Source organism: Bidens hawaiensis, unplaced genomic scaffold (genome assembly GCF_021521415.1).
Source record: "Bidens hawaiensis isolate Kalapana, Puna unplaced genomic scaffold, B.hawaiensis_p1.1 tig00038981_1, whole genome shotgun sequence".
Classification (NCBI taxonomy): Eukaryota; Viridiplantae; Streptophyta; class Magnoliopsida; order Asterales; family Asteraceae; genus Bidens; species Bidens hawaiensis.
This window is the reverse complement of record NW_027505580.1, coordinates 125,528-150,216: the sequence shown is the minus strand read 5'-3', so window position 1 is coordinate 150,216 and position 24,689 is coordinate 125,528. Positions and strand designations below refer to the sequence as shown.

The 24,689-nt window shown below is 35.1% G+C and overlaps 2 protein-coding genes across 2 annotated transcripts; one reads left to right on the top strand and one right to left on the bottom strand.

Annotated features, from left to right (window-relative positions):
- Positions 1-1,637: 1,637 nt before the first annotated feature.
- Positions 1,638-4,576, bottom strand: LOC143614072 (F-box/FBD/LRR-repeat protein At1g16930-like). The gene is made up of 3 exons (XM_077087611.1): positions 3,400-4,576; positions 2,337-2,480; positions 1,638-2,059 (listed from the first exon to the last, which is right to left on the bottom strand). Exons 1-3 carry the CDS (start codon positions 4,321-4,323, stop codon positions 1,838-1,840), a joined length of 1,290 nt encoding a protein of 429 aa, XP_076943726.1. The 5' UTR covers positions 4,324-4,576; the 3' UTR covers positions 1,638-1,837.
- An 11,222-nt stretch (positions 4,577-15,798) lies between these two features.
- On the top strand, positions 15,799-21,559 carry LOC143614068 (sphingosine kinase 1-like). Its single transcript, XM_077087606.1, has 10 exons — positions 15,799-16,216; positions 17,009-17,131; positions 17,218-17,318; positions 17,401-17,473; positions 18,227-18,313; positions 18,402-18,479; positions 18,565-18,635; positions 19,526-19,780; positions 20,533-20,655; positions 20,795-21,559. The coding sequence occupies exons 1-10, from the start codon at positions 15,892-15,894 to the stop codon at positions 20,984-20,986; spliced, it is 1,428 nt and encodes a 475-aa protein (XP_076943721.1). The 5' UTR covers positions 15,799-15,891; the 3' UTR covers positions 20,987-21,559.
- Positions 21,560-24,689: the final 3,130 nt, after the last annotated feature.

Below are 24,689 nucleotides of genomic sequence, written 5' to 3'. Positions count from 1 at the left end.
GAGGCCCATGGCATCGGAGAGATCATCACCATCACGAAGAAGGAAGCGGTTAGTGTAGGTGAGATCAGTGGCTGACTCGGTTTGAGTCTGAAGCAGGCGTCGGAGTTGAGGTGCTGCGGATGGATCGTGGAGTAGATCCTCGCCGACAATGAGATCGGAGAGGTCGAATCGGAGTGGGGTTTCCACGTGGAAGGTTGGCCGGCATAGTCGCATCACACGGAAAGCTAGCGAGTGTGCTGACTGAGTACCCATATCGGTTTCTCTCTCTCTCTCTCTACAGGAACTGAAATTGAATTGAATTGAATTCGAGTTGAATGAATGTTTGAGAGGTGAGGAAGAAACAATCAACAACTTGGGCCAAATGTTAATATGTTATATCAAAGGGGTGCAAACCAAGCCGAGCAGAGCTCGAGATTCGTTTAAGTTACCTCGAACTCAACTTGACTTGTTTCGATCTCTATTTCTAAAGCTCGAGCTCGGCTCATGACCGGCTTTCAAGCTGGAGTTTGGCTTGTGTGCTATCTTTTAAATTATTTTTATATTTTTATAATTATTTTTATATTTTTTTCAGTTATAATTTTATATATATAACAAATATATAGTTAGTTAATGTTTATTATACATTAACTAATCGTTGTTATCATACTTAGTAAATCATACCAATAGCAAAGCTATGATAAGGTTTGAGGAGGGTAAGATGTAGACAACCTTACCTCTACCCCGTAGAAATAGAGAGGCTGCTTCCGGTGAGACCCCCGGCTCGATAGTAGTTTTGCATCAAGCCTTGAACATAAGGCACATAACACTCAACCATCGGGACATCGGTCGATTGGTGCATGTACTAGTTACCATTGTCTTTCGGCTATCAACGCCACCAGAAGATGTCAGATTAACCTTCCGCCACTTTTAACGTTATTTTCACGAGATTAATAAAATGACGTCAAAATTAGTGCGATTTCACTTTAGCCCACCCGAGGGTTCACACATAATACATTATATGGGCGCACCGCAAACAGGGCGTTTATATATTAACTAATAGTTATTAAATATATATATATATATATATGTATATATATTATAAATAATTATATTAATGACAGGTTCATTTAGACTCGCGAGCCGGCTCGAGCTCGTTAAGTGAAGATCAGGCTCAAGCTTGTTTATTGAATGAGCTACTTTTAAGGTCTGCTCAGGCTCGACCCGATCAAGCTTTTTACGAGCCAATTTTGAGGAGCTCGGGCTTGTTTAAACTCGGTTCGATCAAGTTTCTTCACTAGCCAATTTCGAGGAGCTCGTGAGCGGCTTGGCTCGTTGCACTGTTAATAGTAGGCAGAGGTGCACAAATCGGGTGTTTTCAGGAGCCACTTCTAGGTTTGGTCAATTAAAAGTCAAGAACAGGTGGGGTAGGAATTGGTTCAGAGTATAATCGGGTATTTGACCGGATTTTAATCGGGTTTTGGCCGGGCCGGGTCCGGGTAGAGGTAGAGTCAGTAATGTATTGACGGGTCCGTGTACGATTTTTCTGAGGAACCGATACCTGGTTTGTACACACGGGTCCGGTTTCAGACCAGGTTTTTTTTTACCACCTCTATCAGTATGCTTGAAACTCATACCAAACCATCAAACAAATAAAAACAAACGAGTTTTCGCCAATTCGGTTTAATGAAATGTTAAATCGAGATCAAACTCAGTGAATCTTTAATCCGCTTTATATTACAATTACAACTATCCACAAGCATTAAAAAGGCAAAAAAAAGAAGAAAAAAAAAGACCAACTTGACACGGTGTAGACTGTTATTCCCTTACATTTACAGATCCACATAGAACTTCTCCAGAGTTATTGTAGAATACCATCTTTAATATACATGCGAGAATTGACCGTAAATTTGTCTAAAACTTTTGCATTATCCAAAAGATACTTCAACATTTCTTCCTCGTCCACTCTCCCGAGCCTTGTAATCTCAATCTCCTTAACGCGTGATAATAAGCACAATGGCACAGCATCTGGCCCGGTCAACTCGAGTTCCTCTAGCATGTCAAGGTCATCTATAGGTTTTTCCTGGTCAACACATAAGTCAATATAAACTGGTTTGACTATATACCAAGCGAAAACTCACCATTTCTGACACGACTCGTTAATGCGACACAGGTTCTCATGCCATAATCATTACTCGTAAATAATTTAGTCACATGTATCATTACTAGTAACTGAATGATCACAAGATGCATAAATTTCGTTGACTTTAGTCAGACTCTCAACGAATTGTGATGAAACTAGCTTGTGTTTCATGGGACCGGATGAAAGGAACAAAAATTTTAAGTATTTTGAAGCTCACCTTTATGATCAAAGAGAGAACCGTTAAGTTCGGGCAGCTTTCAAGCCAGTATAACAGCAGCATCCAACTACTAGTGTGCACGTCTAGTTCTAGTTTTGTCAAAGAAGGCAACACGGGCAGGTTCCATCTTTGTGAAAAAACAACCTTCAACAATCATAATCAACTTATCAAATATAATTCTTGAAAGTTCGGGCTATTAGCATCTTTGTACAATAGTAACCAAGTTTCCCAATTGTCCCATTAAACTCACTCAAAAGTTTTTTTGTTTTTCTTAAGTCACTCAAATTTAATCAGTAGTTAGTTCATTCCGACCCTACCCCGTCCCGACCCATGACCCGTTTCGACCCAACCCAACCCATTTGCCATCCCTAGTAGTTACCATGCTATATAACGTATTCAAAAGTGTTATAAATCTGAATATTAAGCAAAGCAAATGACAATTTGTTATTATTAGTGAATTTTCCCTTCTATTACCTCCTATTTCAACCATCACTTATTCGCAACCAAAATTCACATAAGTTTTATATTGTTTCATTTCCCTCACTTTATTTTAAAAATTTTAAACACAAAATTACATAGAATCAGACCATCTAATGAATGATGATCGACTTTAGTTGAACACTAGTAAACTTGCATACTGTTTGATTAAATTTTACCTCCATCTAACAGTGTTCAAAAAGGTCGCACCTCGCTTGAAAAAGCTCGTTTGTAAACGAGCCAAGCTGAGCCGACTAGGTTTGTAAATGAGCCAAAGTTGGCTCAGTTTGTGGCCCGCTCATTTAAATTAAACCCCAAATTTTAATAATAAGTATAATATGTTAAATGTGCCTCTTAATCTTAAAATAAATTAAAAAATAAAAAAAGGAAATGCATACAATGTTATGTAAATTTTCTAGTTTATAAATTATGTATTATGTGTGAAAATTTTTAAAAAAGTTTAACGCGTTGACTTGAGCTTTTACAAGCCGAGCCCAAGCCAACTCGACTAAGTTCGAGCTCGAGCCCAACTGGCTCGGCTTGACTCGTTTACTACCCTACCTACATCATCCAAATAAGGACTAACCTTTAGAGTACTTGCAGCAACCGATATAAACTTAGCATTAACCAAACCCTGCAAAAGCTCATTGAACCGAGGCAGTCGTACATGGCCCACCTCCTCCAAAAACTCAACAAACTCCTCATCATATTCCCCGACATCAAGCCGAACCTCACTTATCGCAGGCTTGTTTTTCACCATATACGAAGCCATAAACCCGTCTTGAAGCCTAAGGTACTCTAACCTCGGCGCATCAATAACCACCATCGCGTCACAATCATCGTAATTATCAATATTCAACTCCAATTCCAACCGTTTCAACCCGACCCCACCAACATTAACATAAATTTCCCCCGAGCAATCGGTCAAGTCCCCAACAAGACACAGCTTCTCAAGAGCAGGTAAACGAGGAAACAGATTTGTAAGCAATTCATCGCCCGACTTAACAAGCGAAACCTTGACGTCAAACACGCGAAGACCCGGAAAACAACCCGCAAAAGCCGGCATCTTTAACCCATCCTCACATCTAATTTTCACCACTTTCAAAGACCCGCTGTTCGGAATCTTTAAACAGTCATCATCAGTATGGAAACTAAAGAAAATACCCAAATCGATTTCGACGACGTGTTTGGTGACAACATTATGAATCAACCGATTGATCCTGGATAAAGTATGTCCATGTGAATCATGGATATGAAGCTTGAAGTTAGTAATGGTTTGTGATTGATTATGGGACAAAAGCCTGTCTAAAAAGTTAACAAAAAGAGGTGAATTTGGGTGTCTTCTGGATGGGTTGAAGTAAAGGGTATCATCAAGATCAATAACTGAAAGGAAAGACCATAAATTGATCCATCTTGAGGAAAGAATTGAAGTTGCAACAGCGTGTTTGGTTGGGAGGAAGGATAATATGTGACAGATGACGTCGTCGGGTAATCGGCTGATTCGGTCCATGATGGGATCCGATTCAGAGTTTAAAGAACTGGGTTTTGTTCAGGAGATTGAAAAGATTGAGAAAGATGGTTGATTTGGGATTGATTTGGGGGTGGAGTATGAACCCTAGAATTTAGGGATTTATGTAGTAGTAGCTGTAGGAGTTGTGTGTGATTCTGTTTGTTAGGTTGTTGTTAAGGTAGCTTAAAAAGTTGACTTTCGGTGGTGACTTATCTTGGAAAACCCGGTGCTTTCTAACAATGGAAAGTGGGAGATTATGATATAAAAAACTTAAGTAAGTACAAAAAATGACAACCGTAAAACTATGGGTGTGTATGACAGTATGAGTCGGTTTTGAGACTTTTGGTTTACAATCATAACTATAATCAAGATGTGGTAGAGGTATACCGATATGCTATGGCAGTTCTGATTAATCAGTTTTGAAAGTTATAGTGAGTTAATTATAAATCAGTTAACCGTAGACCAACTCCCCCTATTATTTTTCATTTATAATCCATGTTTTAGTGACCATCCAACTCCATCCCGATTGTTAGACACTCGCCATCTTCCTGTTCCGGCTTATGAATAAGAGAGTTTAACAGCTCATATAAGTTAATGGGAGTTGTTAGATTTTCAACATGTTTTTAAGAAATTTATTATATTTTTTATTTATTTGTTTATTATATATATATATATATATATATATATATATATATTTGCAACGAAACATATTTTTTTCGTCAAATCAGTTTCCTGACTATGCCTTATTCCGACGCCACCGTTTTTCAATATAATCCATGAATATATTGGATTTTAATAATTCAAACTTTGACTTCTTAACCGACATTAATCTCAACTTAAAAAAATCTCTATGTTGATACCAAATTTACCCTATTGGCATCCACTTAGAGACTGGTCCACTTCTTGACATGTCATTTACCTCCCCTTATATTATACTATGTATTAAGCAAAACTAACATGTTTACTTCCATTGTAGTTAATGTATTTGGGTTAAAAGCCATGGTGCTCTACGTCTGGAAGATTTGCGAATTCTTACTGCGTATGTTAAAACTTTCGACGGTCCGCCTCACAGTATCCAAGTTGAGATGGATAAATTGAACAAGTATGGTCGTCCCCTGTTGGGATGTACTATTAAACCTAAATTGGGGTTATCCGCTAAAAACTACGGTAGAGCTTGTTATGAATGTCTTCGTGGTGGCCTTGATTTTACTAAAGATGATGAGAACGTGAACTCCCAACCATTTATGCGTTGGAGAGACCGTCTCTACAATAAATTTTATATATTTGCAACTTCAGTCCATTGTTGTTTTGATAAATACAATATAGCCTTGTAATTTGTGTATAATGTTTGGAACCTTGGTACAACCTTATGAGCTTCATAAACAAATACATGTTTATGTCGCTGAACAAGTAGTAGGTAATCAGCTATGTAGTTAGGCTAGTGAGGAGGGTGAAGATAGGTGGCGATCTCGCCAAGGGTAGTCTGACTAAGGGTTTATCATTTTAGGTATTAATGGCTAAGGGTTTCGACTACAGCCTTTTGGTGTGACGATTGTAGTTTGGCAGCGTTGCAATGGTGGAATCAATTAAAGTTATTTACAAGAGCTCTCGGATATTCTATGACGGCTTGGCGGGGATGAAGATCGTACCGTAGTGGAGATTATTTTTGTACGTTAATATACAATTCACGTTTGTTTGAACGTCAAAATATTATTCATATTACAAAAATGGTTTCTTTAGCAAACTATAAAACAAAGGCAATAAAACCTGCACTGTAAAATAAATTGCATATATGTGACAGACAATGGTATCAAGTCATTTGCAGGATGAATAACGTAAAGTTATCATTTTTAATTGATTATTGATATAATACGTCTTATATTCTTTTGGGCATATCACGACTTTATTTTGTTAGTTTCTCTTTTGGTTAGAATGAATGACGTTACCGTATGAACATTGTAACAAACTAAACCGAGCCCGGCGGCCGGCGCAACGCGTCGGGTGTTACCTAGTTATTTTTATTTTGTTTAGTTTTGAGTGTGACTATATTATATTAAAGCAAAGTTTTAAGTTTTTTCATACAAGGTGTTTTTTAAAAAAGTTTTATTATGTGATGTATAAGTTGAATTGAGCTCATTAGTTATTTTGTTGTGAGACACTCTTTTCCCATACGGCCATTACCCCATCGTGGAACTTCTTTTCTATCATACGCACTTATGCGACATCCAGAACATAACCAACACAACTTCAAGTCGTAGAATATGTTGTAAAACATTATTTCATGAGAAACGAATTGCAGATACAAAAAAAACATGCATATATGATGGAAGACGTAAAAAGTATACCATTGACGATTAAGGTTGTGTTTGTTTTTGCTACAAACATCTGCAAGAGGCTTATGTCTGTGGGAGAGCAGACATAAGCCTTTAAAGACAGTTTGTTTAAAAAAAATAAAAAGATCTAAAAACTGCTTTTATGGTCTTAAAAAATAAGCTAATATCCATCATCTTCACACTTCTTAACATTCTACCAACACCCAATGTCCAACACCACCACCACCCCCGTCAGCCACAACCATCGTCCACTACCACCACCCACCACCACCGTCCGCCGCCACCACCACCCGCCGTCTGCCACCACCACCACCTCCCACCACCACCCCCGTCGGCCACAACCACCGTCTATCACCGCCAACACCACCGTCCAATACCCACCACAACCGTTCATCACCACCACCCACTGTCGGCCACCATCACCGTCCACCACCCGTTGTCCACCACCACCACCGTTCACCGCCTACCACAATTGTCTGCCACCACCCACTTTCATAGTTCGTACACCACCACCAATTATTTTAGCAGTTATAGACGTTAAATGACTTATATCTACTGTGATATATACGATAGGTAACTAATTTTTAGATTACAGACTTTCAGACCACATCTTAAGTTGCAGACATGAAATCAGATTGCACACAATTTTGGTCTTAAAAACAAACAACACCTAAAAAATGATGCAAAAGTGAAGACTATACAAACTAACATACTTTTTTGAACGACCACAAAATCTTTTAAATGGGCTACTGGCTAAACTCATCACGTCAAAATACATTCGCCTTTCGATAGCTAAGACCAACACCCATAAACACTCCTTAGTTGTGAAAACAAAGTACATAAATAAAAGACTAAAAGTTTTAATAAAAGTTTTATGTAAAAAGATATACACATAGGTAGTGTTTGGTATGTGGTAATGAAAGAGAGAATGGAATAACTCATTCATGGGTAATGAACTTAAACATGTTTGGTTAGCAAAATAAAACGCGTATAACAAGATTGTAGGCAACATACATACAAAAAAAACTACGCATTTGAGAAAATGTAGATACACACAGAGAGGAGTCCATACATACAACTGTATGAACATACATACACACAAAAAAAACTATACACATTTGAGTAAATGTACATACATACAGAGAGGAGCCCATACATACAACTGTATGAACATACATACACACAACAAAAAAAACTATACACATTTGAGCAAATGTACATACACACAGAGAGGAGTCCATACATACAACTGTATGAAGATACATACACAAAAAAAAACCTATACACATTTGAGAAAATGTACATACACACAGAGAGGCGTCCCTACATACAACTGTATGAACATACATACACACAAATGAATGAATCAAACCAAAATATACCGACGATATAAAAAGTTAAGGAAACAAATATTGTTTTGTGTTTTATATAAAATAAATTGATAAAGTGAGCAAAATGTGGTTTCTAATACTTGGACTGCGTGATTAACGTGAATTTGTGTAGTTGATAAATTGAGCAAAATGTGAAACTTACTTTCGTAATTATTAGTCGGTATGATGCTTGACTGAGGATTATGTGAAGATGAAACATGGTCCATTGCACCTAATAATTTGAGAAAAGCTGATAAATTATGTGAATATGATAGGTTAAGGTGTGGAAGGTGTGGAACAAACTGATGCTTGACTGAGGATTATGTGAAGATGATAGGTTAAGGAAAATAAACAGTTTTTATAATAATAAAGACCCATTTAAGGCTGAATATTCAGTTAAGCATGTAAAAGATAATGATTTTGATCTTTCATAAAAAAAATATTCATATATATCTTGCAATACATCAAACATTGAACCAAATTAACACTAAAATTAAATAGAAAAAAAACATTAAATGCTAAGTAATTATAAATCATAAGATCAAAACATCATCAGTTACCAGAAAATTCATCCTATTAGTTTTGTTGAAACATAATAAATTAAATTTCAATTCTCATAGATAATTTGAAAACATTGGTAAATCGAAATTAGATTGGTAAAACGAAATTGATGTAAAGATTAACGAGAAGTAAAACCTGATTTTCCTGAACCGATAAAGATTTAGGGCTGATTTAGGGAAGAATAATATTGGGCATAACATACGCCTGTTGAATATCACAAACGAATTGGACGTCATCTTCAACAATCAATCTAGACACGATATGCGATGATGGTTTGAAAGCCTAGTTATATGGGATTGTGAAATCAAAAATTGAAAGTGACGATCGATGAAGACGAGGTATACACAGGTTATTAAAACATACCAAATATAAAAAATATATGATATGACCTGTTTACCCTTTAACATAAATTAAAAAAAAAGAAAGAAAATACATGATTGGTTAATATCACTTCTCGCACTTCTCGCTGTAAAAAAACTTCTGAAATGAACCAATACCTATATATATATATATATAGGGGTAATATTTTGAGAACTTGATGAGTTGTAAGAATTTTAAGAACTCAATTTTGGACCACACATTTAATTAAATGAGTTAGAATATGTGGGTGAGATTAAATTTGATTAAAAAAATAATTAGGATAGAGAATAAATATGTTTGTTGATTACACAAGTTTAAACTTTAGTTACACATGTGTAAAAAGTCGATTCGGTGTGTAAAAAATTACGGTAATTTTTTGTACATTACTTACATTTACGTATTACACATGTGTAAAAAAAATTCAAAAAAAAGTTGTTACGTTGAGTTCTTTAAACTCAAAGAGGTTCTCAAAAGAAATAAATCATATATATATATATATTATTAATCTGATTTATATCATAATTTAAATGTATGTTTTATTTGGATTGCTGGTGGCCTTACTGTCTTTAACATTTCTAGTTTCACGTAATTAACATATTTGGTAAAATGTTTCTTTCAATTTTTTTTTTCTTTCAAAGAATTAAAATATATAAAAATACTACTACTATGTTTGTTCTCTTATTAAGCATATTCGATGGTACAAAGTGGCTTCGTAGAAATGTCGATCAAACGTGGAGTCGAAGATATGTGACGTGTTTCTCGTTTTATTTAGCTTTTGGTCAAAGAATTTGGTCAATACTAAATAATTTTCCAAGTCATCCGAATTTACGTCGTCCATTCGCCAACCTCAACTCCTAAAATGTAAGACCACTCACCATTTTCTTTCATATATTTTTTCAAACCTATTTTGTGAAATTAGTTATTATATAATATTTTCATATATTTAATTTTTATTCTACTTTTAATATATATATAGGAAATAAAACCGGTTGGTATGGTTTACTTTTGTTACATTAACAACAATAAACCCAAAAAAAACAATTTAGTGAACGCCGAGAAGTATTGATATTCATATAGCTTATGACAAAACAAACATTGTATTTAAAATGACGTGTTTTTGATTGGTAAACACGCTCATTGCTGATGCGAGTTGCGAAGTTGATCGATATCGAGTATGTTCGTGAGGGTATCCTAGCAAAACCCAACAAATAAATTTAACGCCCGAGTACCAATAGTTATCATATTTAAAAAAAATTGAAAAATAATATATATCTTAATGACGTGGCATAGGTAAAACCCGCTCGATGTGTGGTGAGTCAATGCAAATTCGGTCGGTATCGGTTATGTTCATGACGGTACTAGAAACGACACTAGAGCTAATCCCAAGAATAAATTCGTCACATAGCATCCTTAAAACTCGCTCGTTGCAAGTGCGTATCGAGGTAATTTCGGTTGTTACTGGTTAGGTTAGTAGAGTATCGATTCTAAACCCAAAATTAAACCAAATCAAAAACTCAAACATATAAAAAGCAAATTATTAAAAAAACGTCAAAAATATTAAAAAAAAACAAGTAAAAAAAATTAAAAAAAAATGTCTTAGTGCTATCCAACCAGATAAAAATAAAAAGAAAACAAATAAATAAAATTTACAAAAAACTGGCATGGAAATTAAATACGACAGGGGGAGGGGTAACATTTTACTTCAACTCAGTTATTATTATTATTTTTTTATATAGCTTGTGCTCAATTTAATTTAATAAAAATAAAAATATTTTACATATTGCAAAAGTATTGGAAAGCTTTACCTTATAGAGTTATAGTTACTAAGTTTTTGAATATGTGACGATTTACAATTCTTTAAATTGATTGTGATTTGATTTATATTTATGATATTTAAAATTATCATGTTTATCAAATCAATAGTTAAACGAGTTGACACTGTCCCACCCAACAACTACTAACCGTAGGAAATAGGTCAAACGACACCTAGAAACGATCAGCAACAACGAAGAAGGGTGACGGGTCATAAAGTTCCCACGCCCAACATCACCACTAGTAGCTTATTTCTTGCATTTTAATTTTCGCATTAATTACTTGTAATTTCAACTTCGTAAATAAAAAAAAAACTGTTTTACATGTTCTCATGTAGTTTAGGGCGTGGTAAGTTTAGGTCTTTAGGTACTCCAATTTCTCAATCAATGAAAAGTGGTGTTTATGATTGAAAGTCCTTACTATATATAATCTTTTATTAACTAGTGATATTCTCAATTGCTAATCTTTGGGTTTCTAATCATGAGCTAGCTAGGTGGTGTTATTGTATCCTAACTCATATTAGATTTGCCCAATCGATTCAATTAAGTGGTGTTTCGTATCTCAAATAAGCCGATGGATTGAATTTCAAAATCCCCTATCCGTTTGATACTCTGAAGTACAACACCACTTCTTACTCGTTTTTTTTAAGATTTAGATTACCAAGTGGTAGTTGATATTTTATTTTTTTAAAGACCCTTTGAGTAAACGTACCGTTACAAACTTAGGAGCTGTTTGGTTCATTCAGATCTGAATGAGCCTCTATCCCATTCAGCAACAACAAGTCTAAATGATTCAGGCCTAATTTTAACTATTCAGATGTTTTTCTGTTTGAAACCAAACAGTCTAAAGTCTGAATGAATCAGATGTTTACATCTGAACAGATGTATACAAACTACCATGAAGTGTTGCAAAAATAGATTCACAAATCTTAAATCTTTTGTGTACTTCCACGCCAACAAGTGTTTTGTCATTTTGTTTAACCCACAATTATATAATATATTGAAAACCTTCTAGAACGGTTGTTTGTTCCCTTGATTTTGGAAGGGATTTGTATATCGGGTGAAAACGTTATGTTCTGGGAATCATTAATCAATATTTGTAAATTGTTTCTCTGTGGTGCAATGAACAAGAAGAATTGCAGGGATAAACCAATGATAGTGTTTCTTGCACTTATTATGCGACCTTGAGGCTGGTGATAAAGGAGGATACAATATATTTACCCAGAATTTGCAGACAAGTGGAGCTTATTGTGTGAGATATGAGACTTCAAAAATAGAGGTAATTCAGTAGTCTTTGTATAATGTATTATTCGTGTGAGGTCCTCAGTTTCATTAATTGATGGATTCTCTTCACATATGAGTTCTATATTTTAGAGTTAATTAGGACTAATAACTTCTTATAAGTAGATAATATTTTCCTTTTGGTCAGAATTTACCAAAAGGTGAAAGGTGTATATAGGAGTAAGAACAATTAACTAGGTCCACGTAGTTTGCTGGAAATTTGTTTAAATTTGGGGTTGAACACTTAATTTGGGCTCAATTCATGCGAAAAACATATGCTATTGGCTGGAATTGGTTAGGTGTGTCATTTTAAGGTAAACTGGTATTTAGACCCGCCGCATTGCAACCATTCAATGAAGTATGTAACCCTTGAAACATAGTATATTTAGAAGCCCAAACAATCCAATATACAGAGCAATGACTATATATTCTATCAAAGGTGAGTGATTTCCCTCAATATACATAGCAACACTTAAGATGAACCTGTCAAGTTGGCGCTTTTGAAATAATGCAATTAGTATGTGAACTGGATGTTTCAGCACCATGTATATATTACCATCAAATTGCGCGTTGATTAACATAGAAAATAAGACTGCCCAAAAAGATGATCAAAGCGAATAAAAGCGTGAGTAGATCAGTGTCCGTCATCATAGCCTTGTCACCCAAAATAAATAGGATTTTCATTCATTAGCAAAGCAAAAAACATCGAGTGAAGATCCGAACACCTCTCAGATGACCCTACATTCACCATCATTGAGCTAAAAGCTGAATCATAATGAATAAGCCTAAACATAGCAAAAAAAAAAATGTGGCTCAGCTCAGATGACCCAAGGTCCGTCATCATAGCCTTAACACCCAAAAAAGAGTTTATATTCATTAGTAACGGAAACCATCGAGTCTAGATCCGAACACCTTTCAGATAACCATATTTCATAATCATTGAGATAGAGCACGCACAAACGCCCAACATCACTACATTATGGCCGCCTACAGTTCCAAATTGCAACCCAACAACGATAACATTTGGCCGCACAACAGACAATTGCCACCATCTTCACTGCCACCAACAGTTGGCAACAAATATTTAACCAACAAACAATAAAACCGAAAGCTCAATTAGGGACATACACATCAATTCTTAACCTCTTGTACGATAAGCAACAACACATGCACCTGCAAAAAGTATAACCGAATGCCAATTGCAGAGGCTCGGATATGCCATCGGGGAATCACAATGGCTGCAAAATCACAGTTGCATAGTCCATGACCATGCCATCCGGATCTTGCCTAGCCACGATAAGATTTCTCCTTATATTAGACCAATCATCATAGCCACGATACAAATCCAATCATCGAGTTCTGTTACACACAAAATCCTAACATGATATCAATAACTAAACATTACAAAGATTCAATGGAAGCTCTTATGGTTCAAACAAAAATAACCTCAAATAATTAATGATTAGTGTTTCTCCAAAGTCCATATCAGAAGTATTCAAGCTACAATAGAGAGAGAGAGTATGGTGGTTGGAATGGTTTGTTAATGTAGTCTAACTTCTCTTGTACTCATTGCTTAATCGAGTTGTACGTTGATCTTAGACAAATATTGTTTTCATTTACAATGCAAGAAAAGCAACTTACACCATTATGGCATTAAAATACCCCGTCTATCGGACGGGTATAAAACTAGCTCGTTATGGTTAGACAATTTGTTGTCATTCGTGGGGAGTTTACTTACTCAACGGAAGCTCTTAAATATCTTCAAACTAGTGGTCGGTGGATCTATAATAGACCGTTTAACAATCTTTATTTTATTGCATTTCTAGAAGGTAAAGACACAAGTTGGCTTAATAGAAAAGCAAGGCTTCGGGTATCAAGTATTATTCTTTCATTTCAAGAAAGATATAGGCAGATGGAATTGGGCTATACATGGGATTTTATTGAAAGATGAAATTGAGCTAAAAGTTATATTAAGGACATGGGCCGGTTCGGGTTGGATAATTTTCGGACCAGTATGTTTATTTTTTTTTATTGGTTATTAGATTTTGGACCCATGTATTACACGAGATTTTTCAAACGACCGAAATTTAGGATTTAATTATACATAATTTATGGATTTTCTTTTGAATCTATAGATTTAATTTTACTATTATCACACACATTTAAATGTTACATATTTAAAATTTATATATTTCTAAGATTGAAATAATGTTTTAAGATGACATAAAATCAAATATTGAAGATAACCTAAACATATTAAAGATGTTTTATATGATCAATAAGGATGCAAGTTAAATAATGTTTTATAAATTATAAGATTATAAGTATTGTATTTATTCAACGAAATTTGAAGTACAAACATAATTAAATATCTATTATAAACATAGGTCACTAATTATTATACAATAATAGTTCGTAAATCATTATTTAACTAATTTAATAACTTATTTTTTTATTTTAAACTTATTATAAATATTCAATACTTTAAAGTTATTCAAATGAGTCAAGCTCGAACTCGAGCTTTCGTAAGTCAAAACGATCCGAGGTATAGCCTAGTAGAGCTCATGCTTGACTCGACTCGTTTACACCCTATAAAAAAACATCAAAATTTTAACCGGCCCACCTGCCATCTTATTTTTTCTTTTCAAACAGCTAATGATAATATCGTGTTGAACTGATAATGCTTTGTGACTTTATCATCCTTAACTCCTTTTACCAAAATGTTTTACGTGAAAAACTTCGTAAGCAAAACATCACACTAGGAGATGGATCAAATTACACACAAATTCATACAAGTAGACGGGCTAAAGCTTCACGTAGCCGAGATCGGATCAGAGTCCACCCCAGCAGTGATTTTTCTTCACGGGTTCCTGGAGATATGGTACACCTGGCGCCATCAAATCATTCCTCCCCTTGCCCCAGTGTTTTTTTATTTTCATTCCTTTCCTCAACCCTTTTTTATTTCCAACTTTATCCTTGCCGATGAGCATATGCAACAACAGTCCATTCATGATTCACCAATTCGTCTGTTCATACATTTGCATTTGCTATTGTTGAAAACTTGAAATAATCAATTACACAATGGACTTTCATCATCTCCGTCAATGGCTAGTCCTCCTTTCCCTCATCAATTTTCAATCTTCTTCAATCAATCACCGTCGAACGATTATCATCAGAAACATATGAAGTGCGTATTTGTCTATGAGAGCTGTGTATTTGTTAAAATAGATACACAAACTGAATCAATTTTAATTTGTAAAAGTAAGCTTTGATCTTCAAAGTCAGGAATCTGGATCTGTGAATATAGTAACAGGCCTTCAGTTTTTCATTTGGTTTTTATTGTACATTTCTTATTCGTGAAATTTTAATCAGTATTGCAATCTTCAGCTTCATACACCATTTAATTGATTTTGATTACTTTATTATTGTTATTCAAATGTTTCATATTACTGATTTTAATTGGATAAAGCTGTGAAAAATGAACATATTTTTTATTTATTTTAATGTATGGATATTTTTGTCGATTCATATAAAAAGTATTTTATTTCATCGTTTTTTTAGTCTACCAAACAACACAAAGTAATGGTGTTTTTCATTCCCTTTGAGTAAGCAAACATGACAAAGGAATGCAATGATCAATTCCATTCCCGTGTTCATTTCATTCCATCATCAATTCTATTCCACCGTTCATTCCATTATCAAACGCAAGGGATTTAGATTTAAAATATGATTGGATCCTCCGTAGAGAATTTAGTTTTTGTATACTCCGTCCGCCTCACTCGCTACACATCCTTGACTTTTGACTTCCTCACTGATCACTCTCACTAACCATCCCGAGTGAAATCTTATCCCATGGATCAACAGCAACAGCATATACTCTACGACGAAGTTACAGTCAACGGCTGCAAAACACCGTTGACTTTATCCACCGACGGCATACTGCGGTGGCATGATCACAACAACTCCCTCCGGTGCCTCTCCGTCGACCGAGAAGTCCTCGGCGTATCAATCACCGGACAACACAGTCTCATAATTAGGTCATTCGTTGAGACTGAACGATCTTGCTTTGGATGTTATGGAGGAAATTTGGCAAGGAAGAGCCTCGTGTTTGAGGCATCGGAGGAGGATTCGTTACGGAATATGTACCACAAGATTCACGGATACATTCAATCCCTAGGTATTTTATTTTATTCATTCATTTGTGTCTTATTTGATCCTGGTATTCCAATCGGACTCTATAAACTTGAATTCGATTTTGTAATCGAATACGAATTTGTATTTTTGTTATAACTATACATATTGATTAAAAAGATACATTGCATAGGTCTTTTAAGTTCTAAAGACTAAAATATGGAAGTTCATCATTTTGGTTATTAATTCATATACTTGTATGTTACCACTTTGAATGATTTATTTGTTTTAAAAACTTGTACTTTTTATTGTTAAGAAACTCAAATTTGTAGTGGTTTTGAAATTGGAATTAAAATAAATGATCATTTTTACTGAATTCAAATCGAATCCATTTGAATTTCAACTTTAAACTCGATGGCTATTTTGAAATCGAATCGAATTTGACAAATCTATTTCGAATTCGAATGTAGCTCTAAAATTTGAATAATTCGAATATTCAATTCGTTGAACACCCCTAGATTATTCTATGATTATCGTTAGAATTTTAACTGATTTATTAGTCAAGTTTGGTAAATGCTTTCTTATTATGGAATTAGTTGTTACAGTTAGTTGTATTGATGAAATTAGTTGTTCATTGATGTAAAGTGACCTAAAAAAACTGAGATTATGAATATTATGGAGCTATTGGCCAGTGTTTGTTTCAATTTTAATGCATGTGGCTCATGTTACATGATTAATTTCAAAGACGACCTAAAACTGTTATCAATTAAGCTTGATTTGGCTTTAAGGAATGTTTGTTTGTTTTTTTTTTATCTTACTAGATTATTATGTGTTTTAGGTAGGCCAACGAAGCTGTTTATATTTGTTAATCCATTTGGAGGGAGGAAATCAGCTTCTAAGGTGTTTACAGATGATGTAAAACCGATACTCGAGGATGCTAATATACAGTATACTTTACAAGGTTTGTTGAAATTTGAAATTGCATCCTTTAAGCATACGCAAGTTACTTTTTGTAGGCTAATGATTCTCAGTGTGGTTACTTGTTAGAAACTAAATATCAGCTTCACGCGAAGGAAGTGTCTCATAATTTGGATCTTGCAAAGTATGATGGCATTCTTTGTGTTAGTGGAGATGGAATATTAGTTGAGGTTGGTTTGTTGTTATTAATAATAACTTTAATCAATGTTAGGCTAATCATACTATGGTTAATAGATTGTCTTTCATTAGTAGGTTGTTAATGGATTGCTTGAAAGAGAAGACTGGCAAGCAGCAGTTAAGATACCTATTGGAGCTATACCTGCAGGTCTGTTTATTATTTAGTGTTACCAATTTTAGGACTCATAAAGTTCGTTCGGTTGCTTTCTTGGTCATGTTGTTTCTTTATATTATAACCAACAAACGATCGAACACAAATAATCAAACGAATAGGGTTTTCTTGTTCGTGTTTGTTCTTAAGAAAATGAGCATGCTTGTGTTCGTTTATGTTTGTTCTTTAAAAGGATAAATGAACGGGTCCCTAGTGTAAACATGCGAACATAACTGAACATAGGTACACAAATATAACTAAGATAAAACTAGTTGATAGATAAAAGTAATGTGTAAAACAATCTGTCGGGCCTAAAAAGTTATTAAAGTTAGTTGTAATGGGCCAAAAAAGTTTGAATGAATATATAACGAATGTATATTAACAAAATTAAACAAATATAAACTAACAAATGAATTCAACCAAATGAACATAAACTAATTTAAACGAACAAACGTAAATGAACATTCATGATCATAAACGAACGAACGAGACATGTGGTCATGTTCATTTGTTAATTAAGTAAGCAGTAATGAACTTCCCCGCTCCCGCCAAACTGTTCACCCCTAGTGGCCACTGGCCAAAGAGTCGGCGGAAAAGGGGGGAAAGCTCTGAAGTTGGAACATTCAGTTCGTTTACAGGCCTAGGTCTCGTCATTACTTGGTGTTACAAATATTTTGTGTTATTTTTATAATTTGAGGTGGAATATGATTGTGATGAGCAGGTATTAACATGAATACTTTATATATAAAGGTACTGGAAATGGAATGATAAAATCGCTTCTAGAGTCAGTTGGTCAACCATGTACACCTGCTCATGCTATGCTTGCTGTAATTCGAGGTATAGTTTTATAATTTTATTTGATAATATAATTTACAAAATCTTTGTTTATCAATAAAAAATCTGTTACATGTTCCATTATTTGCAGGTCATAAACGCTCTCTGGATGTAGCCACAATCTGGCAAGGGGATGCTAGATTTTTTAGTGTCTTGATGCTTGCATGGGGTACAGTTAAAGTAGTTAACTCTTACATACGTGCTCATTTATTTAAAAAATACACAGTTTTTGAACACTTATTTCATTTATAAAGGACTGATAGCTGATATAGATATTGAGTCTGAGCAGTATCGGTGGATGGGAAGTGCCCGAATGGATTTTTATGTAAGTTTTTAACTTTCTACCGTCATTGATAAGAATGCAGTTGTGTACGTCATTTGTGCACTGATCATATATAGCAAGGAATAAGTTGTTGTATCCATATCATGTTAGGAACAATAGCATGTAGTAAATCTTCTAATATGAGGATATCTGCCGACTCAGACATGACTATCCATTAATTTTTTTTAATTTTTTAGTTTTTTAATTTTAAGTGAAGATGACAACACCTCAATAAAAGTTAAAAAATCAAAATAGTTATGTAGAAAAGAGTCGTGGGCTTCCACATGAATTCCATATATTTTCAACAAGTTTAAGATTAATGAAACACTATACATAGACGTGGCGTATGGCTTGATAGCAACACTGAAATCTAAAGAACTATTATCCTAAATAGATTTTAATCTAAACAATGTCTCTATTAAGAAAAGAATAAAAAAAAACTATGTGATTTATTAGGTACTGACGTACTGTTGAGTTTTCAAGTTATCAGTAAGATTTTGTTGTTGAATGATTGTAATTTACAAAAGTTAAATGTTTCAATTATGATTTTAATTACAATGTTAGGCTAAATCGTTTGGATTCACATTTGAAACGGGTCAGAATCTTAGCTTGAGTTTGATTTGGGTTTGAATGTTCTAGAGTTGTTTACTTGTTTTTTGATTATTAATTTATTTTGGGTTTGCTAATTTTAGGAGCCCTGTTTTAGGATTTTGTTTGTGTTTATCTATGCAAATAGTGGGTCAAAGTCTATATAATGGTGAACTCTAATTTTCAGTTCATTTAATACAAATTAGTTTATCACAGTTTGGTCAAACTCACGTTCCTGCAGTTTTTCTTTTGTCTTTGTTTCTGGACACAATACTATGAAAATGATAACAGCACAACTTATTTAGGGTCTACAACGGATTCTAAGACTGCGGAAATATAATGGGTGCATTTCTTTTGTACCTGCTCCTGGTTATGAAGATGTGGGAGAACCAACAAGTGTTGTTGTTGAACCTCTTAAAACTCAGCACTGTGGTTACCCGGGCCCGAAGCTTGATTCGGGGAGTTCAAGGTGGAGAAAGATTAACGGTCCTTTTATTGGTATTTGGCTTCAGAATGTTTCTTGGGGTTCTGAAGGTGCTTTGGCCGCACCTGATGCTAAGGTTAGTTTTTTGTCCATTGTTTTCAAACAAATGCGGTTTGTTTTCTTTATTTGGATTACTTAATATTGCGGAATGAATTGATTTAGTTGGTTGTTAGGGCAACTTTAGCCCGCCTGTTCACCCTTTCTCTTCCACGTAAGCGTCGGTCGGATGCCAGAAAGCTCCATCTTAGGTGGTCTAAGCTATTCACTATTGCCTTTACTATATTGAGATTTTTATAAGCATTGCTGCATAATAAGAAAAGGAGTACAATGATTTTTCGTATCTTCTCGGCGTGCCTGAATGGTTTGTTCAAAAAGTAATTTTGAATTGAATTTGTTTTTAGGAGATGGCATACACACCTAAAAGTGAAAATGACCACCATTGTTATTATATGCATTCAGTATTTTTAACATTGGAAATTTCGTCCCAAACCTGACCTTTTAGCTAAATGTGTTCATGGGTTGACCTGAAACTAACCCGAACCCATTTAGACTAAACCGAAACCAACACTTTTTTTTTAAGTTTTGTGTCGTGTCTGAAAATCACACCCCTACTTGATCCGTCTATTTTTCAAGACACCCCTGCTTGTTGTGTCTGAAATTCACAAATATAACTATCTGTGCATAAACATGAAGATGAGACCACACATTTCATGGGACTATTTTCTTGGGGTTGTATTAACAATTAGATACCGGTTTTGCCTGTCATTTGTGTATGCAAATTATTGATCATGAATACTTTGTTAATTTAAATAATTCGTTTATATGCAGTTTGATGATGGTTATCTAGACTTGATTGTTATGCGGGACTGCCCGAAATTAAGGTTGTTATCGTTGATGTCTGAAATGAGTGACGGACGTTATGTAAAATCCCCACATGTTTTATATACTAAGGTGAGTGCATCACATGACATTTTTAGTACTATACTTTGCTAGAGGTAGTTAAATGAGCTGGTCAAACACGTTCAACTTGTTTCCTTTTATCCAATTCTTTTAGCTTAACGCGTAAGATATAAACATGATTTATGAACAGGTGAAAGCAGTGATCTTGGAGCCGGGTTCTAGGGCGGGCGAGTCGAGTAATGAAGGAATTATAGATTCCGATGGGGAAGTGTTGGCAAGAGGCAAAGGAACGTACAAGTGCCACTTAACGTCATTGATGCGTTATGATAAGCTGCAAATTGTTGTTGATCAAGGGTTGGCTACTTTGTTTACACCCGTTTAAATCTGTATTATTAGCAGTTTTGGGTCTTCTTTTGTACACTCGATGATTTTAATTTTTAATTTTTTTTTGTTTCAAATTATAGTAAACGATTTGGTCTGGTATTCTATAGAACCAAATAAAGTAAGGATAAGTCATGAACTCATGATTTGGTAGGTGAAATAAGTTGTTTCCTAGAATGACCTTATGACTTAGGAGATTTTTGTTAGTCTTTTAATATTGATTTTATTATACCACTTGAATATGGTCCCGATGTTTTTCGTTTTCAAACACGAGTGGTTGTAGTTAACTTCACAATGCATAACCACGTTACACGATAAGTCTGCTAATGGGGCTTAGTGTATGTTTTTATGCGTTATTGAGTTTTTCTAGTCTACGCCTAATAACATCAGGTGATAACGGTATTAATGTCCTATTGACCTAATTTGTCCAGGCTTAGCACAAGGTCTTTGGACATGTCTCAATTCTATTTTCCGCATTTGCGAATTTCTCTCCAAGAGCAAGTTTGTTGGTACAATCTTTCCCGAATAAGTTGCCATACTAGTGAATGGACTTTGCTCCGTTACTAGTTGTCACAGAGTGATTTCTCCAACGCTCATATGACGCTTAGATTTGAGTAAGCCATTTTGACCAAACGATACTTGTCACAGAGTGATTTCTACAACGCTCATATGACGCTTAGATTTGAGTAAGCTATTTTGACCAAACGATACAACGCTTTAACAACTATGGATTTGTGAAGGGAACTTTATTAATAAACAAGAAGAATGTGTACTGCTTGAAAAGATTTACAAGAATACAAGATTCTTTAAAATATGATACTAGCCATGCCCTATTCATGCTAGTACGGAGCTATGTAGAAAGGTCTAACTCTAAATCGTACATGCGATAATTTAAAACATGTGATCATGCAGAATATAAAAGCCTACCATGTGATAATGGGTAAGTGTGCACACATGGCCCAATAAAACACATTATTAGGTTATTTACAAGTTCATTACTTTATTAGAATGCCAGACCTGATGACATTTTATTAGATTGTTTAATGGATTTGTTCATATTTTTGGGTTCTTATTTGTTTCTTATCAATCAACAATTTCAGTCAAGTTCACTTATTAATGTTAAAAATAACATATTTAAATGTCTATATTTCAAAACTTTATGCACTTATCAGTCGAGCCCTTGGGGGAGGGGGGGGGGGGGGGTCTGAGACGACCCTGACTGTTTCATGATTAATTCATAAATTCCTAGAACTCATGAGTGACGGTTGAAATTGTATGTATCATGACATATAGCCTACCCACTTATGACCAATTATCGGCCAATCCATTTTGACAGGCTTGATTGTACGTATATTTGCAAAAGTATTCAAACCTATGTAAAACATTATAGAATGCTGACGATTAGAGTCTTAAATCTTTTTTCATCTATAGCTAAACTTTAGTAAGATTAACTGGCTTATACAAAATAAATATTGCATAAAAGAAAAGCAGGGCTGGCTACAAGGGAGGGCCGGGTGGTCGACGGACCCCGGCCCGACACCCCGATAGGCCTAGAATTTTTTTAAATAAAAATTATATATATATTTTTGTGAAACACAATATGTATATATAATGTTTAAACATAATTACAGAATCAGTAGCTTGGTTCATTGACAAAGTTGTGGGCTTTCAACCAAAAGGTTGTGGGTTCTAACCTCGAGACATTTTAACCTTATTTTATATAAAAAGAGTTTTTTACACAACCAAATCATAAGGCACAAAAATTTAAGGCTTATTTAAAAATTAAATTGTTTAAACCCAACAAGATACTCATTTTTATTAAGGTCCAAAAAAAAATTCGCCTTCGGCCCAAAAAAATTTAACCGTTTTCGGAGCCGGGTGATGGTCGGTTATTTTGTATATGCTTTAGTTCGTTTATTATTTAGTTTTAACTGTTTATTCTAGAACTATCGATACTTCATACGTGTATTATTGAATTTCAGGTCAAAGGCGTTAAAGTACTCATTGTGGACCTGTTGTGACACGGAATGAAGACCCGGGATGTCCAGCACGCAAAACGATAAAAGAAGTGAAGGTTGCTGTGTCAGAGACCCATCGCGGTACGCGATGGGTGTGCTGAAGTCCCCATCGCGTACCGCGATGGGAGATAAAATGATGTGTTGACTAATGGTCAATCGCGGTACGCGATAGGCCATAGAAAACCCCGTCGCGTACCGCGACGGGACTGCAGACGGGATTTTGAGTTTATAACTTATTCTTCATAAACAAGAACCCTAACTTCGTTTTTACGAACCAAAGGCGATTCCAGCAGCTTCAAGAGGCGATTTCCACCATCATAGCTTGTGCCAAGACCCTCCGCATGATTCATATCAACCGTATCGAAGATTTGATGATGTCTAGGCTCAGCTAATCTCCCAGAATCGCACCCGGGATGTATAGTTTGTAATCTTTACAGTTTTTCTCATGTGACTGAATACTATTGTATTATTATTGATGATTGATATATGATTATTAATGTTTGGTATTTCTGTGTGTTCGGTCGGTTTAGGTTTACGTTGGTCTGAACGATCTGTTACCAGTTGCTAGATAATTAGTCATATAACTGTTTGATTAGATTGAATACGATAAAACATACAATTGCCCTTAACTGAGTCACACTGGCAAGGACTGTTTGATAACTAGTGCCGTGTGTAAAGTAATTGTTGATGTCTAAGGTTTTGTCTGATTGATCAGTTTTCAGTTAATCATTAATAATTAATCTGTTAGGTTGCATGAGATAACTGTTGATTGCTTACTTGAATTCCCGGGTGTGATTTGCTTTGTTAACTGCTTACAACTCGTTTACTTGTTCGTTGCTTAGTTCTTTAAATTCAAACTATTGCTTGTGTGATCAGCACTAAAAAACCAGTACTTCATAATATTAAATCTGTTATACGAATTGCATTGACCACATACTCCTTGTGATACGATACCTTACTTGCTATAACTATTTAGAATAATTAGGTTTTTGATTGACTCAAACGACGGTCATCACCGGGCCTGAAGAAAGCAAAACAACTCCACTTTTGTTAAAACAATTAACATATAATAATTGCATAAAGGAAAAGGTAAACTCGTTTTCATTAACCGATACAAAAAAGAGAGAGCATAAAATGCACCGGGTACATATCGCCTAGAACTACTTTTTCTCACTACGGGTCCATAACTGGTCAACGCTCTGACCTCTTTTTAATGACTATTTAGATAACTGACGGGTCTACTTAATCATCTCAACGCTATAACCTGCTCGACTGACTCTTCTTGTCTCTGCAGCCTCATATCATTATTAAACTTCTTTATAAACTCTTTGATACGCCGGTTCAACTCGTCGTTACTAAGCGACCCATATTTCCTCAATTTTCCACCGGAATCCGGCGACAACACCACCGACGACGACTGTTGAGACTGCAGCAGACGGTGGTTCTAGCGTCGCAGATTTCCTAACCACCTTCTTTTTCTTACTCGCCACTGCCATTTCCGGACCGAAAGTTTCCAATCTCCGCAATCGTGATTGACGGCCACCGTTCTCCTCCGCAACCGCCGTGGCCACCTTCATAGCTCTAGCACCTATATATTATTATTATATGACAAGCATATAATCTGCAATTCAGACTCCTCAAAACCCTTAGGCACACACACACTATCGAAAATACCGAAACTGTCTT

What these genes read in the sequence shown, in the direction of transcription:
- LOC143614072 (XM_077087611.1), bottom strand. Translation starts at nt 4,323, where the DNA reads ATGGACCGAATCAGCCGATTACCCGACGACGTCATCTGTCACATATTA. An exon ending in TTGCTGCAAGTACTCTAAAG is followed by an intron (nt 2,481 to 3,399) that starts GTTAGTCCTTAT and finishes TGATTGTTGAAG; the next exon opens with GTTGTTTTTTCACAAAGATG. An exon ending in TTCTCTCTTTGATCATAAAG is followed by an intron (nt 2,060 to 2,336) that starts GTGAGCTTCAAA and finishes TGTGTTGACCAG; the next exon opens with GAAAAACCTATAGATGACCT.
- LOC143614068 (XM_077087606.1), top strand. Translation starts at nt 15,892, where the DNA reads ATGGATCAACAGCAACAGCATATACTCTACGACGAAGTTACAGTCAAC. An exon ending in TGTCTTGATGCTTGCATGGG is followed by an intron (nt 18,480 to 18,564) that starts GTACAGTTAAAG and finishes TCATTTATAAAG; the next exon opens with GACTGATAGCTGATATAGAT. An exon ending in TGGCCGCACCTGATGCTAAG is followed by an intron (nt 19,781 to 20,532) that starts GTTAGTTTTTTG and finishes GTTTATATGCAG; the next exon opens with TTTGATGATGGTTATCTAGA.